A 14661-nucleotide genomic window follows, 5' to 3' on the forward strand; every position below is an offset into this window, starting at 1 on the left:
CACATACACACACTCCAGACACACTAATCATTCTCATGTCAGCTCAGTATCTCCAGAGCTATCGCCTCGTACTCAGTAAACACACACATTGTCCGAAAGCTGTCCGAAAGATGAGCTCTAAATTCAACGCTGTCTTAGGCAGTGGTGTGCTGTTGTTTGGTCCATCTCATCATTCGGACACCATGCTGGCACCAGGGCGGCAGCCCCTCAGCAGGAGAGTGAGGGGGCTCCGCGCCTAATCCCACACGCTAATCTCACCTCTGGCCACTGGCCGCATCAGCACACAGGATGTGAGGTGTGTGTGTGTCAGGCTGTCTCCTCACATCCTGTGACACATCCTCTCATGACTCCATAGCACAGAGCAGAAACACAGGGGCTCTTTCTCTGCCAAACCAGCCTTACCATGCACACAGAACTACAGGACTACTGTTGGACTAGTTTTTGCACCTTCACCATGACACTCACTCTCTTGAGCACCTTACTGACCACCCTGTCACTGCAAGCGTCTCATGCTTGATCACCCTTAAGCACACTGTGGATTTTTTAATTTAATTTATATAGTAAATTTAGTATTTAGTTTTGTTCGTTTTTCTTATCTTCTACTGTCTCTATTGTACGGTGGAGTTTTGTTATAGGTTTATACTTATATTTACCATTTCTGCTGTAAGTGCATGTTGTGTGTGATGTCCGTATGCTACTGAGACCTTGAATTTCCCCTTGGGGATCAATAAAGTATCTATCTATCTATCTATCTATCTACAGGTGATTTGGGGTTGTACTGTAAGCATCCTGAATGATAAATTTGGTTCAAAATCATTGAACCAAAATGACCAAAATTGTTTATATTGGTGTTAATATTTTATATTTTGTTATAATGTATGACTAAATAACAACATTATTTAGAACTGTGCTTTGACAGGACAAGTGAACACTAGTGAACAAGAAATGGCATATCAAAGCAGCACTCTCTGCTGGGCACTATGCCATCTTAAAGTGTCCTCAGTAGGTTTCGAAAGAAAGCAGGCTTAGTGAACAATTGTGGGGATGGTCTCTTTATTATTCACAGAAGGGAAGTATTTCACAGTGAGAAACTAGTATCTCCTGTGACCACACATGCCTCTGGTCTTCGGGCAGGAGAATTGTCAGTCACAACAACAAACAAAACCACAACAACCAACACAGACATTAACAGGGAGGCAGCAATAGGCAAGTTATACTGTATGTATACTATATTGAATCAAGGAACAACAAGATGACCATACATGAAGGTGAGCATGTGAGTATATGCCAATATTTTTTCTTTCTTTCTTTTTGTTTTAAAAAAATCAAAGGTATATACATGGTATATGAATACATGAAATATAAAAAATATAGCATGGTTCTAAAGAATCTAGATGAAGAAAATGTGAAAATATACAAGACATCTATCATAAATAGTTAATCATAGTGCTTGTAATTTATGTTGCAGAGTTCACACAAGAGTGTGAGTTGAGCACACCATAGCAGTAAGCCTTCTACAGTAGCATGAGTAGGCGTCGCATGCGGTGGAGCTCGGCTAGGGGAGTGGAATAGCACAGAGACACAGAAGCACCAATACACTGAAGCGCTTAACGCAGACAGACATCCTGTCCCAATACCTCTGCTTGTCAGAGGCAGACTAGAGTGTGTCTGTTGGGAGACACACACAGGCGCGGATCTCACACACACATTAATACTCTGTGTTTGATCACACTGATATATGAACAGTTTGTTTTACTGGACAAGAATTATCTTTAGCAAGTGTCCAGATGCTGGGAAGTTAGCTGCTCTTCACAAAAACATTGTTGATGTGAGCAGACAGCGCTTGGTGTGGTGTGTGTATTTTAGGTATACTTTATGTGTGTTACGCATATGTGTATAGGGAGACCTCTTGGCACCCTCTGAACTGCTGTGGATTCAGAGTCTCTCCATCCATAGGCTGTTGTCCAATGAGCTTTCCTGTCTGCCTGTGGGCTCTGCCCCTTTCCAAACAGTCATTGGCTGGGTCAGAAATACTGACCTGTCAATCAGAAGAAGGGACAGACAGAGGAAGACAAAGAGAGCAATGGGTGGGAAAACAAATGAGGGAGAGAATCATAATCTGATCCCAGTTATGTGACATTATGTAACATGATACTCTTGGTTCTGGTGAAAACACCAGCCATATTGAGGAGTGATAGGAGGTGGCAACTGTAAACTATGGTAACTCTAATAATTGATATTTTATGTGACAGCCGTTAGTTCCTGTTCATATCTTTGTGTGTTATGTGCATGAGCCCTGCTGTGAGCTATTGTTAGTGTGCATGTGTACAGTAAGTGCTTACTTGGTCAATTAAAGTCATGGTGAACCTCCCATGCGATCACATGACGGAGCACACACCAGTCTGCAGACTCTGGCCCCAACGATTGGTAGCTCTAGTACTGTACCTGCAATACATCCATTCATGCAGAGAAAGTGCATTACAATGAGAGTACAATTAGAATCTCTAAAGCTATTATTAGAAGGAGGCATCGTTGTACATAGCTGCCACAGTAGTAGTTGAAAAATGACGTTGATAGGGCTCTTACCCGTTTAGGTTGGCAGGCTCGGAGTGGTAAACATGCTTGCCCCGCTCAGCGCTGGTCAGCGTTCCAGCGTGCATGGGGAGAGTGCCGCCGTGCGGGCGAGTAGGGCTGGCCGCCCGCTCCGTGGGCTCACGCTTACCGGCGCTCAGCGCTGCCTGACTACAGCTGTGTGGCACACACATGTGAACCACAGCTGCGCTGTGATTGGCCGGGACGTTGCCGTTGACCTCGTCGCTGTTGGGTTCCTTGCTGGCCTCCTTGGGTGGGGCGACGGTGGACACCTCCATAATGTTGATGTCCGGTACGGTGCGGTCCTGACGCAAGCCCAGCTCGGAGTGAGCCAGCTGCAACTTTCTCATGTGGTTGATAGCCACTGCCGCATTATAGGCTTGCTGTGGCACACACACACACACACACACACACACACACACACACACACACACACACACACAAACAGGAATTAGTTCTCCATTTGTGTTGTGTATGTGTCCATGCATACAGTAGGAGGTAGTGGCTTTTCTGAGCTTACCTTCCACTTGGTCTTGACAAAATTTCTCTGCATCTGCTCACTGACGGAGTGATAGATGTCTTGACAGCGCGCTGTCTTCCCGATGATCCTGAGAGAAACGCACACAAGGCCGCTGTGTCAACACTCCATTTACACATAAGACAGCTAGGAGGTATTCGGAGCACAACCAGCCCACCCTCCCTACAGCTGACTCTGTTACACCCTGAGGTTGGGTGCTGGACTCACCAGGGGTGCCTGAGGGCCTGGTCCGTTGTGTAGCGCATCTTTGGGTTCTTCTGCATCATGTTCCGAATGAAGTCTTTAGCTGTAACACAACCCAGCACAGACATTAGAACCTATCGGCACGGCATCTGTTCTGGGAAAGAAACGACTGAATGAATGAGAGAGAGATGGAGAGAGAGAGGAGATTAAACGACTGAATGAATGAGAGAGAGATGGAGAGAGAGAGGAGATTAAACGACTGAATGAATGAGAGAGAGATGGAGAGAGAGAGAGGAGATTAAAAAAAAGGAGCTTCACCAGAATCTGAGATGTCATCCCAGAATGGAGAGTCAAACTCATATTGACCCTTCATGATCTTAGAGAAGAGACGAGTCTCTGTTTCCTCGTAGAAAGGCGGATAGCCACAGAGACTACATGGACAAGAAGAGAAGCAAACATCAGAGCTCTGTGCGTGCTTTACAGCCTTAATCCACAAGGGTGTGCTCTAAATCCACCCATATGCTCTTACTGTAACATCTGCTCTTAGTACATTTGGCCAGTACAGTGGCTTACTGTGTGACTATTGGATTGATTAGCAGTGAGACCTAAAGATGTTCTTCTCTGGGGATTTTGTTATAGTGATCGCATAAGCGGACAGCAGTACTTACAGAATGTAGGTGATGACTCCAATGGACCAACAGTCCACTGCCTTGCTGTAGGGTTTCTGGGCCAGCACCTCAGGGGCTGTGCAACAATGAGACAAAAGTGGGCGGAGTTACATACAAACTCATATTGAATTTCCCCTCGGGGATCAATAAAGTATCTATCTATCTATCTATCTATCTATCTATATGGGATATCTTCAGTCACTAGACAGGACATTAGTATTCCTGACTCCAACAGTGCTGTGTGCCCTGCGTGTGGTCCGAATGCTTACCCACATAGCCAGGGGTGCCACAGGCAGTGGACATGATGCCGTTGTCCTCCATCTTTGACAGACCAAAGTCACTGATCATGATCTTAGAGTTTTCATCTGCACTGTAGTACAGCAGGTTTTCAGGCTGACAGAGCAAGAAAGAGAAAGATAAGAGTGAGAAAGATAAGAGAGAGAATCACATGATGAACACCTAGGATTGAGTGTGCATGTGTGTGTACAAGTGTGCACGTGTGTGTACAAGTGTGCACGTGTGTGTACAAGTGTGCATGTGTGTTTGTATGTGTGTGCGTAAGAGAGAGAGAGATAGAGAGAGAGAGAGAAAGGTGTGTGTGTATGTACCTTTAGGTCTCGATGAACAATGCCATTATTGTGCAGATAGCTGACCGCCTCCAGCACCTGTTTGATAACATGACTGGCATCCTTCTCTGAGTACATGCCCCTGTCCAAAATCCGGTCAAACAACTCCCCTCCAGACACACTGCACAACACACAAACACACACACACACACACACACACACAGAAATGAGCATTAAGGACAAGTCCGCTCATGTTCAAATCCATCCACTGATACAGCCATGTGGGTTGTGGGCTGTGTGCTGTGAGTCTGTAATTGAAGTAATGACAGAGCCAAAGGAAACTCACAGCTGCATGACCAGATAATAGTGGCTCCGGCTCTCGTAGAAATCCTCCAGACACACCACATTTTCATGTTGGATCCTGCAAAAGACACACGTGTGAGCAGGGCATTGTGTGGTGTAGATCTGCTCTATCAAAAGGATGAGCTGATTCTGATTCTGATTCTAGATCTGATCTATCAGAAGGATGAGCTGATTCTGATTCTGATTCTAGATCTGCTCTATCAAAAGGATGAGCATCTGGTTGCACATGTGCACACACACACACACACACACACACACACACACACACGTACACATGTGCACACACTGGCCCAAACTCACTTCCTCAGTACGGCGATCTCGTTCTCCAGGTTCAGGTCCCTCTTGTTCTTCTTCTTCACACACTTCATGGCGAAGAGCTTTCCTGTCTTCTTCTCCTTCACCATGTAGACCTCAGAGAATGCCCCACTAGACACACACACACACACACACGCACACGGAAAAAGAGAAAGGAGTCCATTAGTATATATATATATATGTGTGTGTGTGTGTGTGTGTGTACACAAGTAGCTCCATGATTGTGCCTCCATAATTTACAACGACACCTTTTTTTCCCTCATAAATCACTTGATCAATCAATATGCCATAGACTTTTATAAGGTACAATAGGGTCCTGATGATATCTGGTGAGGTCAGTTTCAGGTGGCCTGCTGGAGGGATTACTGGACCACATGGTCAGATGAAAAGCCACAGTGTCCTAGTGCTGTCGGCCTCCGGTTCCTCTCTTAGCCTGTGCCTGGGAATAGCTGTTCTCACCAGCAGGGATTAGAAGGCAAATCCCTAACGCAACGGAAACCGCAGCAGGCAACCTGTGCATGCAACAGCAGCCACACCACAGGGGGGCCCATTCACACTGCACACACCTGAGCAGACAGCCTGCGCATACAGCCCTACTGTAGGCCTGCAGGCATCAATCTGGGCATACGGCCCTACTGTAGACCTGCATGCATCAATCTGGGCATACGGCCCTACTGTAGGCCTGCAGGCATCAATCTGGGCATACGGCCCTACTGTAGACCTGCATGCATCAATCTGGGCATACAACAGCACCGTGTCTGCATATCAATCTTTGGTAAGATCACAGGCCGTAGACACAACAGCACATCTAAAGCAGCAGACAGACAGCCCCGCGCCTGTATGGCCAAGACGAACAGGCGCAGCAGCCCCAGCCCCAGCCCCAGCCCCAGCCCCAGCCCCAGCACCAGAACCAGCACCAGCACCAGCACCAGCATCAGGGGGAGAGCAGGCCATGAAGACGGCCAGGCTGCAGGCACAAGGGCATAGAAAGAATGAAATGGTATGAGAGAATAAAGAGAGAATGAAAAATGACCCTGTAAAATGGGCAAAGGATAGGGGCACTTCCCTGTAGAGTGGTCAGCTAAGCCGAGCAGATGCACATGTGCGTGGACACTCAGTGTACAGTAGTGCGTTTAATTAGAACAAAACAGCCCTGAGTCAGTGGTGAAGTAGAACTGATTGTTCCATTCCCCTGGGTCAGACGCTAATTAACAAGAATTAGCTCTTCATCCACCTGCAATACCACAGCTCTCTCTCTCTCTCCTCCCCCTCTCTCTCTCTCTCTCTCACACACACACACACACACACACACACATACAGACACACAGTCACACACACACTGACATAAGCATGCACACACATAGACACACCCACACCCACACATACACACACAAACACCCCCCTCCACCCCCCACACACACACACACACACAAACACCCCCTTCACACACACACACACACACACACACACACACACACACACACACACACACACACACACACACACACACACACACACACACAAACACACACACACACACATCATTACAAGATCTTTGCCTAAGGGCAAGAACCCAGAGTAACAAGGAGACTGAGGAGTGTTTTAGCAGCCTCTGCCTCTTAATGATCAAAGCAAGGTTAAGTGCAAGGGAAGTCTGATGAGTCAAGCAAGGCTACTCTGAGACGTCGAGCTTAAAAGCCAGATGACCCCTGCAAACAAACAAACAAACACACACACACACACACACACACACACACACACAAACAAACAAAGGAACAAAAAGACACTGGAGTGGACTGGAGTGGACATGAGTGTGCCGATGCAGCAGGGCAGAGATTAGTTTGGGGGCGCGTGCGCGTCCACCCTCGCACGCTCCCCCTTCTTTCCTTTACTCAGTCTGTCAGAGAGATTAGCGTCCACTCCGTCACCCCTCCACCTCCCCCCATTTGACCCTGAGACCTGTCCTTCAGGTAGATGAGCCCACCTGCAGACACACGCTCTGTTCTCCGTTTGCTCCAGTCATCACAGAGGCACTGTTTCTCTACTACAATGGGGAGGCTCCCAGTGTTGACTACCTGTGTTATGTACCATGCAATGGCACTAATGGGCAATAAAGTGTTATTCTAGTATTCTCTTTACCTTGGTATAAACAAATGTGTATAAACAAATAGGCCATATAGAAGACATCCAAGGTCACTTGAATTGGCCATATGGGGCAGAGCTCTGATAACATAATTCTAAATCTCTCTCTCTCTCTTTCTCTCTCTTTCTCTCAGACACACGCTCATGTCTCGCTGGGACCTGATGTTCCAGTGGCCCTCCGCTGTCAGTGCGCTCAGCACCACAGACGCAGACACAGACACTGCCACCTGACAGGTCTGTGGATTACTGTCTGACCTATTTAGCCTATTACCTGCAGCTACAGACAAGAGCCCTCATTCTCAAAATGCTGATGCTGAGAATGAGCCACTTACAATAATGAAATGAATCATTACATGTCTGTTGAGTACTCCAATAATTTCATTTGACCTCAGGGTGCAGTAGTTAAATGTACAGATTATAATATGATTGTTAGATTATTTATTAATAAATGGGATACAATTGTCTAATACACAGTACACAGCACACACAAAATCATCCATGGCTGGTAAGCAAGACAGTCAAATCAAACCAAATATGGTTAGGCCTGCTTAACACTGCCTATATGTGTGTGTGTGTGTGTGTGTGTGTGTGTGTGTGTGTGTGTGTGTGTGTGTGTGTGTGTGTGTGTGACGGCTGCATTCATATTGCCAGTTTGTAATCTAAGGCATCTCAGGCACGGCTCACACTTTTTGTGAAAATCAAGACACTCTCTACACACAAGGCACACTTAATGTATCAAGTGTCAATCACAGCTTCCTGTTCATGAAAGGTCATCACTGAAGATACCTGCCTACTTTTGAAGAATCTTTTGTAAAATGTGAATGTATATTGCAAACTCAAATCAACATGCCATTAACCAACAGATTCTAGTGTACAATACACCAAACAGCATAGCATTACCAGTATGACCATCCCAATAGCACTACAGACAGCTTAGTCAAGACTGATTCATCTGTCATGGCCTCAATTGCCCTTCTGTGGCTGTACATAGAGACTGTCTGGATAATAAATCTGTGTCTGTCATCTAGCCTTGCTATGCTAAGCTAACCTGAATCTGAAACCAACCTGAACCTTGTGCTACCTAGTCAAGCCTTTCATGAAAGAGAAAACTAGGTTTAGATGAGGACAATAAATCAGTCATGACTAGCAATCTGTCTTGTCAGTTTAAGACAAGTGGCTATATTCATTAAGGTCAGTGGAGCAAGAAAAGCCCATGTACTCATTCAATGAATCATCCAGTTGAGGCAATCAGTTCATTCCAACAAAGTAAATTTGTATGGAGTGCTCCACTTGAGATATTTTTTTGGATATTTGCCATTATTTTGTAAGGAAGTTAAAATAAGGGACACCCCTGTAAACATATATTTTGAGGAGCGTGTACAAATGAATGGAAAAAGTCATAAATGAGTTAACAACAGATGAGGGATGAGAGTGTGCTGATAAGAGTACTTACGATCCGAGCACCTCCATGAAGTCAAACACCTCCTGGATGTTCTCCGTGCTTTTCTTCCAGTCATACTCAGCCTCCTTGCGACCCATATCTGACTGATTTTCAACAGGGATTTCTGAAAAAAGTCATAAAAAAGAAAGCAAGATGAATACCTGAGAGAAGCTTGAAAACAATCGCCGGTGCTCATCATAAATAGCCTACTATATACCAAACATAGTCATAAGAAGCAAGAAGGTTCTGTGAAAAAAGCGCAAATCCTTACACTTCCAGAAAGCAACAGTAAAAGTTGATATGAACAAACAGAGTCCAGTACATCAGTCAGCTCTGTCCTGCAGCTTGGTCAGCTCTTGTAGTAAAGAACAGCTGAGGCAGTAACCCAAAGTCAGTCTCATCCTTATCTCCACGTCTCACGGCTGTCTCACGGATGTCTTGAGGGCAAACCAGAAGCTGTCTGTGACTTTGTCTGGGCCAGGTGGTGCTCCAAACCCCCTCCACTTGACCAGGTGAGGATCCAGAGTGATTGACTCATCGTCTCACCAGCCAGTCATAATGACCCATCAGCCACCCGCCGCCTGTCATACAATAACTCTCACACCATGCTAATCAGGGGCTGGCCATACGGTGATTCTCGTGGCCGAGGGAACACTCAATGGCCATAAACACCAGCGTGTCCAAGGCCATGGGGATTCAGTGCCAAGCACAGACATACCAAAGCAGCACCAAAGCAGAGTGAATGGCTGCCTGAGATTCAAGTGGAGGTGTTTGAGAAAGACATTATGAACATATTAAATTTATTTCTATACAGCGCTAAAAGTTAAAATAATCTCAAGACATTTTACAGAGCCCAGAGCCAGAACACATGCACTTTGTATCTGAATATACTTAAATATAACACCACATTTCTGCTACTTTGTATAAGATAAGATACCATGGAGATGACCAGTATTTGGGAATACAATTCATCATGTTATACATGGTGAAGAGTAACCATGAATCACTTCAACTTGTTTCACTTTGCACAGTATATTGAGCTGTTGTTACTGCACAGTGCTGTCTGGATTGATTGAGAAAAAAGTCTGTAAACAGGTCCCAAATAGGATTAGTATTTGATACACCGAGCAAGTCAGTTCCGTGCTTGGTGTCCTTCCCCTTATATAACAGCTTAACATCTTTTGGCAAAATCCAACACAGCATGAACAGTTTCATTCTGTTCTACAAAAGAGCTTGCCTTGAGTTACTGGATTGTTTAATAATCCTATATGGTTTCTTATGAATAGATGGCATATGGTGCAGAAGAATGATCATTTGGGATGATTTTTATTACATGTTCCATACCTGAGCAGATCCATCACAGATCTATTGTCAACATCTAGCTAACAGCGTTTGAAAATCTGGCATCCCTTAGCCAGCCTACATCAATTAATAAACAAATTGGGTAACCCAGAAAAGCAAAGAACATCCAATTAAGACGAACTGTACTGTCTAATTCCTAATGAGATCAAGAGCCAAACAGTGACCTTCCTGAGGGTTTTAGCTGTTGGGAATTAGCTGGCTGCATCACCACCAGGTAACTGGACCAATGTGGCTATTCCTACTCTGTTGCAAAACTGAATTCAACTTCTTATAACATACAAAGACAGACTATTTTTTTCCTTGATAGAATCACTCCAGTATGTGTACAGTATGTGCATCCAAAATGATCATACAGCAAATTGGCTTCAATGCGTTTTATCACTTCACCTGGCAAATGTTATAGCCAGATGTAAACGGATGCAGTATAACGCTATAGGCCTAGACAGAAATCGTAGTATCACTATTCACTATCATTATCTTAAAGTCATACGTTTGTATGTTGACGACAAAAAAACTCACATTGTAACATTTTCCAAATACAAAACACACCCAAAATAGTCAATGTAATAAAAGCCTGAGATAAACAAAAAATGAATGAAGACCAGGTGCAGTTCAACATTACCTGTCTGAGTGCTTCTGCCTCTCAACCCTTTCAGTCAGTAAGTCTGTCTGTCATCACATGAACCCTCTATTATAAGCTCTTTGCAATCGCGTCACGGACATTAGGCACGCCACTGTGCAAATGCGGTGCAGAACATCCTGGTTGATCTACAATCCCACAACATGTGCCGGACCAGGACATCATCAAATACAGACCACCACACAAATAAAGCACAGCTTTTCACCCAAAGGTTTCGCTGTATGCAGTCCCACCATGAGTCTAATTCAGAAAAGCCTGTGTAGGATGCATCCCGGGACAGTGGGCACCCCTCAGAAACAAGCCAAATACACATGTCAACTCAGTCATGTGTACACTCACCTTCGGGTACGTAACAACTCCAGCAGTTTTTTCTCTTCCTGCGGTAAGTGCGGGGACTAATGCACGGACAGCACTGATAAAGAACGGCGTTGGCGATAGAGCGCTGCGACAGGTGCGTTGATCTCAAAGACACGGACATCGGTAAAGGACGCTGGCTTTGTCATGCCTGTGTAATGGCTACTACTGAATCCAAAAAGTGTTTTTCACCAGTATTTCACAACTGCTATCAAAATCGATTGTATCATAAGAGAAAAAAAGCTACTGCAGAGAACTACACACGAATAGGCTAATTGTTTCAGGACGTCCTCTCATCAGCAACCCCACAAAACATCCCTTTCGACATTGGTCCGAGCAACTATGCTATTCTGCGTGGCATGCACCAAATTCCACTCCAACATAACACGAAAAAGCAGATACTTGCATCTGAGTAGTCTAGGTTTCTCTAGGTTTGACCTGCAGCTGCAACACACTGCGCGCCGGTGATGAATGGGTTTGCAAATCGGCTTACTCGGGCGTCTGGTCCTTTGACTTACCTACAGGCGAGTGTGCTGTGACAGGCTCTGCTCCAACTCTGCGGCCAAAATGCTCTCCGTAGTCTGAACAGATTAGTTCAGTCGTAAGGCGCGGAAATAACAGAGAGAGGAGATTAAGCTTCATACATTTCTCACGAGAGGAGTGGCTTGAATACCACACTAATTGAAAAAGAAACGGGTCGAATGAATCCTTGGCTATGACACAGATGAGCTTAGCCTATCTTTCTTCAACCACACAGAAATGTTTTGTATAACAGATTCATACTGCTTATGGCCTACATAAATGAATCTGGACGTACAAACTTGGATACAATTCAGTATTCAGCATGCTGGACATTGCCTTCACACAGTGAAATATTGAATAGCTCTGTGTGTGAGTGAGAGTGGCTAATTAGGATTGTGGAAATGGAAAAAGCAGAAAGTTCTGTGAAGGTCAGTAAATAGTTGGTCTTAATTGTATGATTACACAATGCTTTTCCCCCCATATTAAAATGGAAGTTGCCTCAAAGGGAAGCACAACATCCAGTGCCCATAATTGCAAACCAATAATCATATTTTCCAAAATGAGTTTGTCTGTATGTGTTTGTGCGTTTCCAGTGGGGTCCCATGTGATGTGGGCTTCATGTTGGCCTCAGTTGCTAAACAGGAAATAGCGGTCTCCATGTGTCCATGTATATCGGCCTCCCATTGGTGTCCCTCCCTGGGCTGTGTCTATGTGTGGGAATACACTCATCATCAGATGTTCCATGATGGAAAAAAATGCATAAAGTTTCCATTCAATTCATGAGGTACAGTGTTGCAAAAAGGCACCACAGTCATCAAGTCATGTAAACAAACATTCATCTTGAGATGTTCTGACATAGGTGTAGGCTACATTTGATGTACAGTCTGTTGTAGTCATACTTAAATCTGTTTAACTGTCCTGGCTGAGAGAAAGAATAAAGATGCAAAGCATGAAAAAGATCTCAAATCTTAGTCCAAATAATTTGGTATTTTCCCATTTATACCATCCATTCCAACAGTAATGCACCAGCTACCTATCTACAGAGGAAACACATTTCCCAAAACACTATAAGCACTATAATACCTTATTATCTGCAGAGTTTTGATTTGGAATAACATATTAGGCTAATTCAATATGCCTTTGAAGTTCAATCGTCAGGTTTTGGCTTTCAAGGAATCATTGTGGGATCCATTGAGCAGCAGTGATTATCCCACACTCAGGGCAAGCACACATTACACAACCCATGGCCTTACGTTGCCCTGCTGGAGCAACATACTGCCTCAGCCTTAGATGTGGACTTCATTGAACACAGAGTGTCCAAATCAGACTTGGACTACTGCTCAGTGCATATAAAACTGATCACATTTACAAAGAATATACCAATGGAAAGCCTAGGGAACTGTGTTCTAAATTGGGGAACAATTGTTTATCCAGTGAAGTTGAACATGCGTGTGATCTGCAAGTTACTATTCATTTTTCATTTTTGTTGATTTAAAACTTTGTGCCCACAACTGAGAGACTTGCTGGCTCTGCGACTATGCTGGCTGAAGGTTCTGCTTGATAGACTGCAATCAGGCCATGCTGGCTGAAGGTTCTGCTTGATAGACTGCAAGAGGTGTGCAGTGATCAGGCCACAGGGGTGTGCAGTGATCAGGCCACAGGGGTCTGCAGTGATCAGGCCACAGGGGTGTGCAGTGATCAGGCCGTAGAGGTGTGCAGTGGTCAGGCCACAGGGGTCTGCAGTGATCAGGCCACAGGGGTGTGCAGTGATCAGGCCACAGGGGTCTGCAGGCACAAACTCTATTCCCTTTTCTCCATGCTCCGTGGAGCCTCATATAGAATATGAACCACGTCATCTTGAAATCCTTCTGTTCTCTGGCCAGCTTGGTCAATTTGAAGCCGAAGATAATCCATTACCTTAGTGTGTGTGTGTGTGTGTGTGTGTGTGTGTGTGTGTGTGTGTGTCAGTAAGAATGGAGGTGTAAAAAGGGTGTCTGCTAATTAATCAACAACAGGGTATTAGAAAGCCAGTCAAGCATGTTGGCCTAAGTGTGAACAGTCTAGCCAAAGACGTCAAGAGTTTACGTGCCACATTTACCTAGATGACCTAAGACCTACAGTAAGACTTTTTAGTGCTACTGAATGAAGCTAGTGCAAACATCATACATTTACAAGGTACAGTCAGCGACAATCCGCACAGCCTGGGCTGCCCACAGAGACTAGTTTTTTTACAGTCACGAAATAGGCAGCCAGCAGATTGTGAGGAGATGTTTGCTGAATGTGACATGGGATGTTATGGACTTCAAATCGCATACAATCGCTGGCTTTGCCTTTATTGTGAACATATACTGTATGTATTTGTAATAGAAGTCTTGGTGTCCTCATGTTCACTGAGGTGGATTTCAAGAGTGACTGCACTTGTCCTAGTTCTGTAGGCCATAATAATCAAACAACAGGAAGAACTTATTATTAAAAAGCCAGTCAGGCATGTTGGCTTAAGTGTGAACAGTCTAGCCAAAGACGTCAAGAGTTTGCACCCCACATAAGATTACCTAAGACCTAAGACCTTAAACTGTTAGTGAACACAGCCAATCATACATTTAAGACAGATATGCACACATATTACTGTATGTATTTGTAGGGTGTGATAAGTACTTCTATAGATACAAGACTGCATGGGCATGTTAATTATAGTAAAATGGATTTCAAGAGGGGCTTGTCCTAGGTGATAGTAATCAGTAAAATGGCCATAGTAGTGTTGCATCTACAAATAGGTTTGACATACTGTGTGTGGAATCAAGAGACCTTTTGGTTGAAAACTAATTAACCAAATGTTTTGTGGACAAGGTGCCACCAGACCTCTGAACAAAACAACTTGTTCCGCCCAACGTGGGTTCCGTTCTTTGTTCTGCTGAGAACCGCCATTGCTGTCCAGCTCACATGTACAGTCAGCGGGTATGCCTGGAGCTAGCACT

General features: G+C 44.7%; 1 protein-coding gene across 4 annotated transcripts; it reads right to left on the reverse strand.

Annotated features, from left to right (window-relative positions):
* Positions 1–1036: 1036 nt before the first annotated feature.
* Positions 1037–11780, reverse strand: camk1gb (calcium/calmodulin-dependent protein kinase IGb). Of its 4 annotated transcripts, none has more exons than XM_048240170.1 (13): positions 11683–11780; positions 8821–8932; positions 5211–5336; positions 4894–4968; positions 4590–4728; positions 4251–4374; positions 3982–4057; positions 3632–3744; positions 3338–3416; positions 3113–3200; positions 2587–2975; positions 2343–2445; positions 1037–2038 (listed from the first exon to the last, which is right to left on the reverse strand). In XM_048240170.1, the coding sequence occupies exons 2-12, from the start codon at positions 8904–8906 to the stop codon at positions 2379–2381; spliced, it is 1362 nt and encodes a 453-aa protein (XP_048096127.1). In that variant the 5' UTR covers positions 8907–8932; positions 11683–11780; the 3' UTR covers positions 1037–2038; positions 2343–2378. The 4 variants fall into 4 exon arrangements, with proteins under 4 accessions (XP_048096127.1, XP_048096125.1, XP_048096126.1 ...); XM_048240168.1 differs by lacking the exon at positions 11683–11780 and adding an exon at positions 11150–11676; XM_048240169.1 differs by lacking the exon at positions 11683–11780 and adding an exon at positions 10793–10821.
* Between the last annotated feature and the right edge of the window lie 2881 nt (positions 11781–14661).

This window comes from Alosa alosa, chromosome 4 (assembly GCF_017589495.1).
Source record: "Alosa alosa isolate M-15738 ecotype Scorff River chromosome 4, AALO_Geno_1.1, whole genome shotgun sequence".
Classification (NCBI taxonomy): Eukaryota; Metazoa; Chordata; class Actinopteri; order Clupeiformes; family Clupeidae; genus Alosa; species Alosa alosa.

Bases quoted from the DNA above. Each gene is read 5' to 3' on its own strand.
- camk1gb (XM_048240168.1), bottom strand. From the start codon at position 11,288: ATGTCCGTGTCTTTGAGATCAACGCACCTGTCGCAGCGCTCTATCGCC. The intron at 4,375-4,589 runs GTACATACACAC...TTGCTCTGTCAG, and splicing joins TTGTTCATCGAGACCTAAAG to CCTGAAAACCTGCTGTACTA. The intron at 4,058-4,250 runs GTAAGCATTCGG...ATTGTTGCACAG, and splicing joins TGGCACCCCTGGCTATGTGG to CCCCTGAGGTGCTGGCCCAG.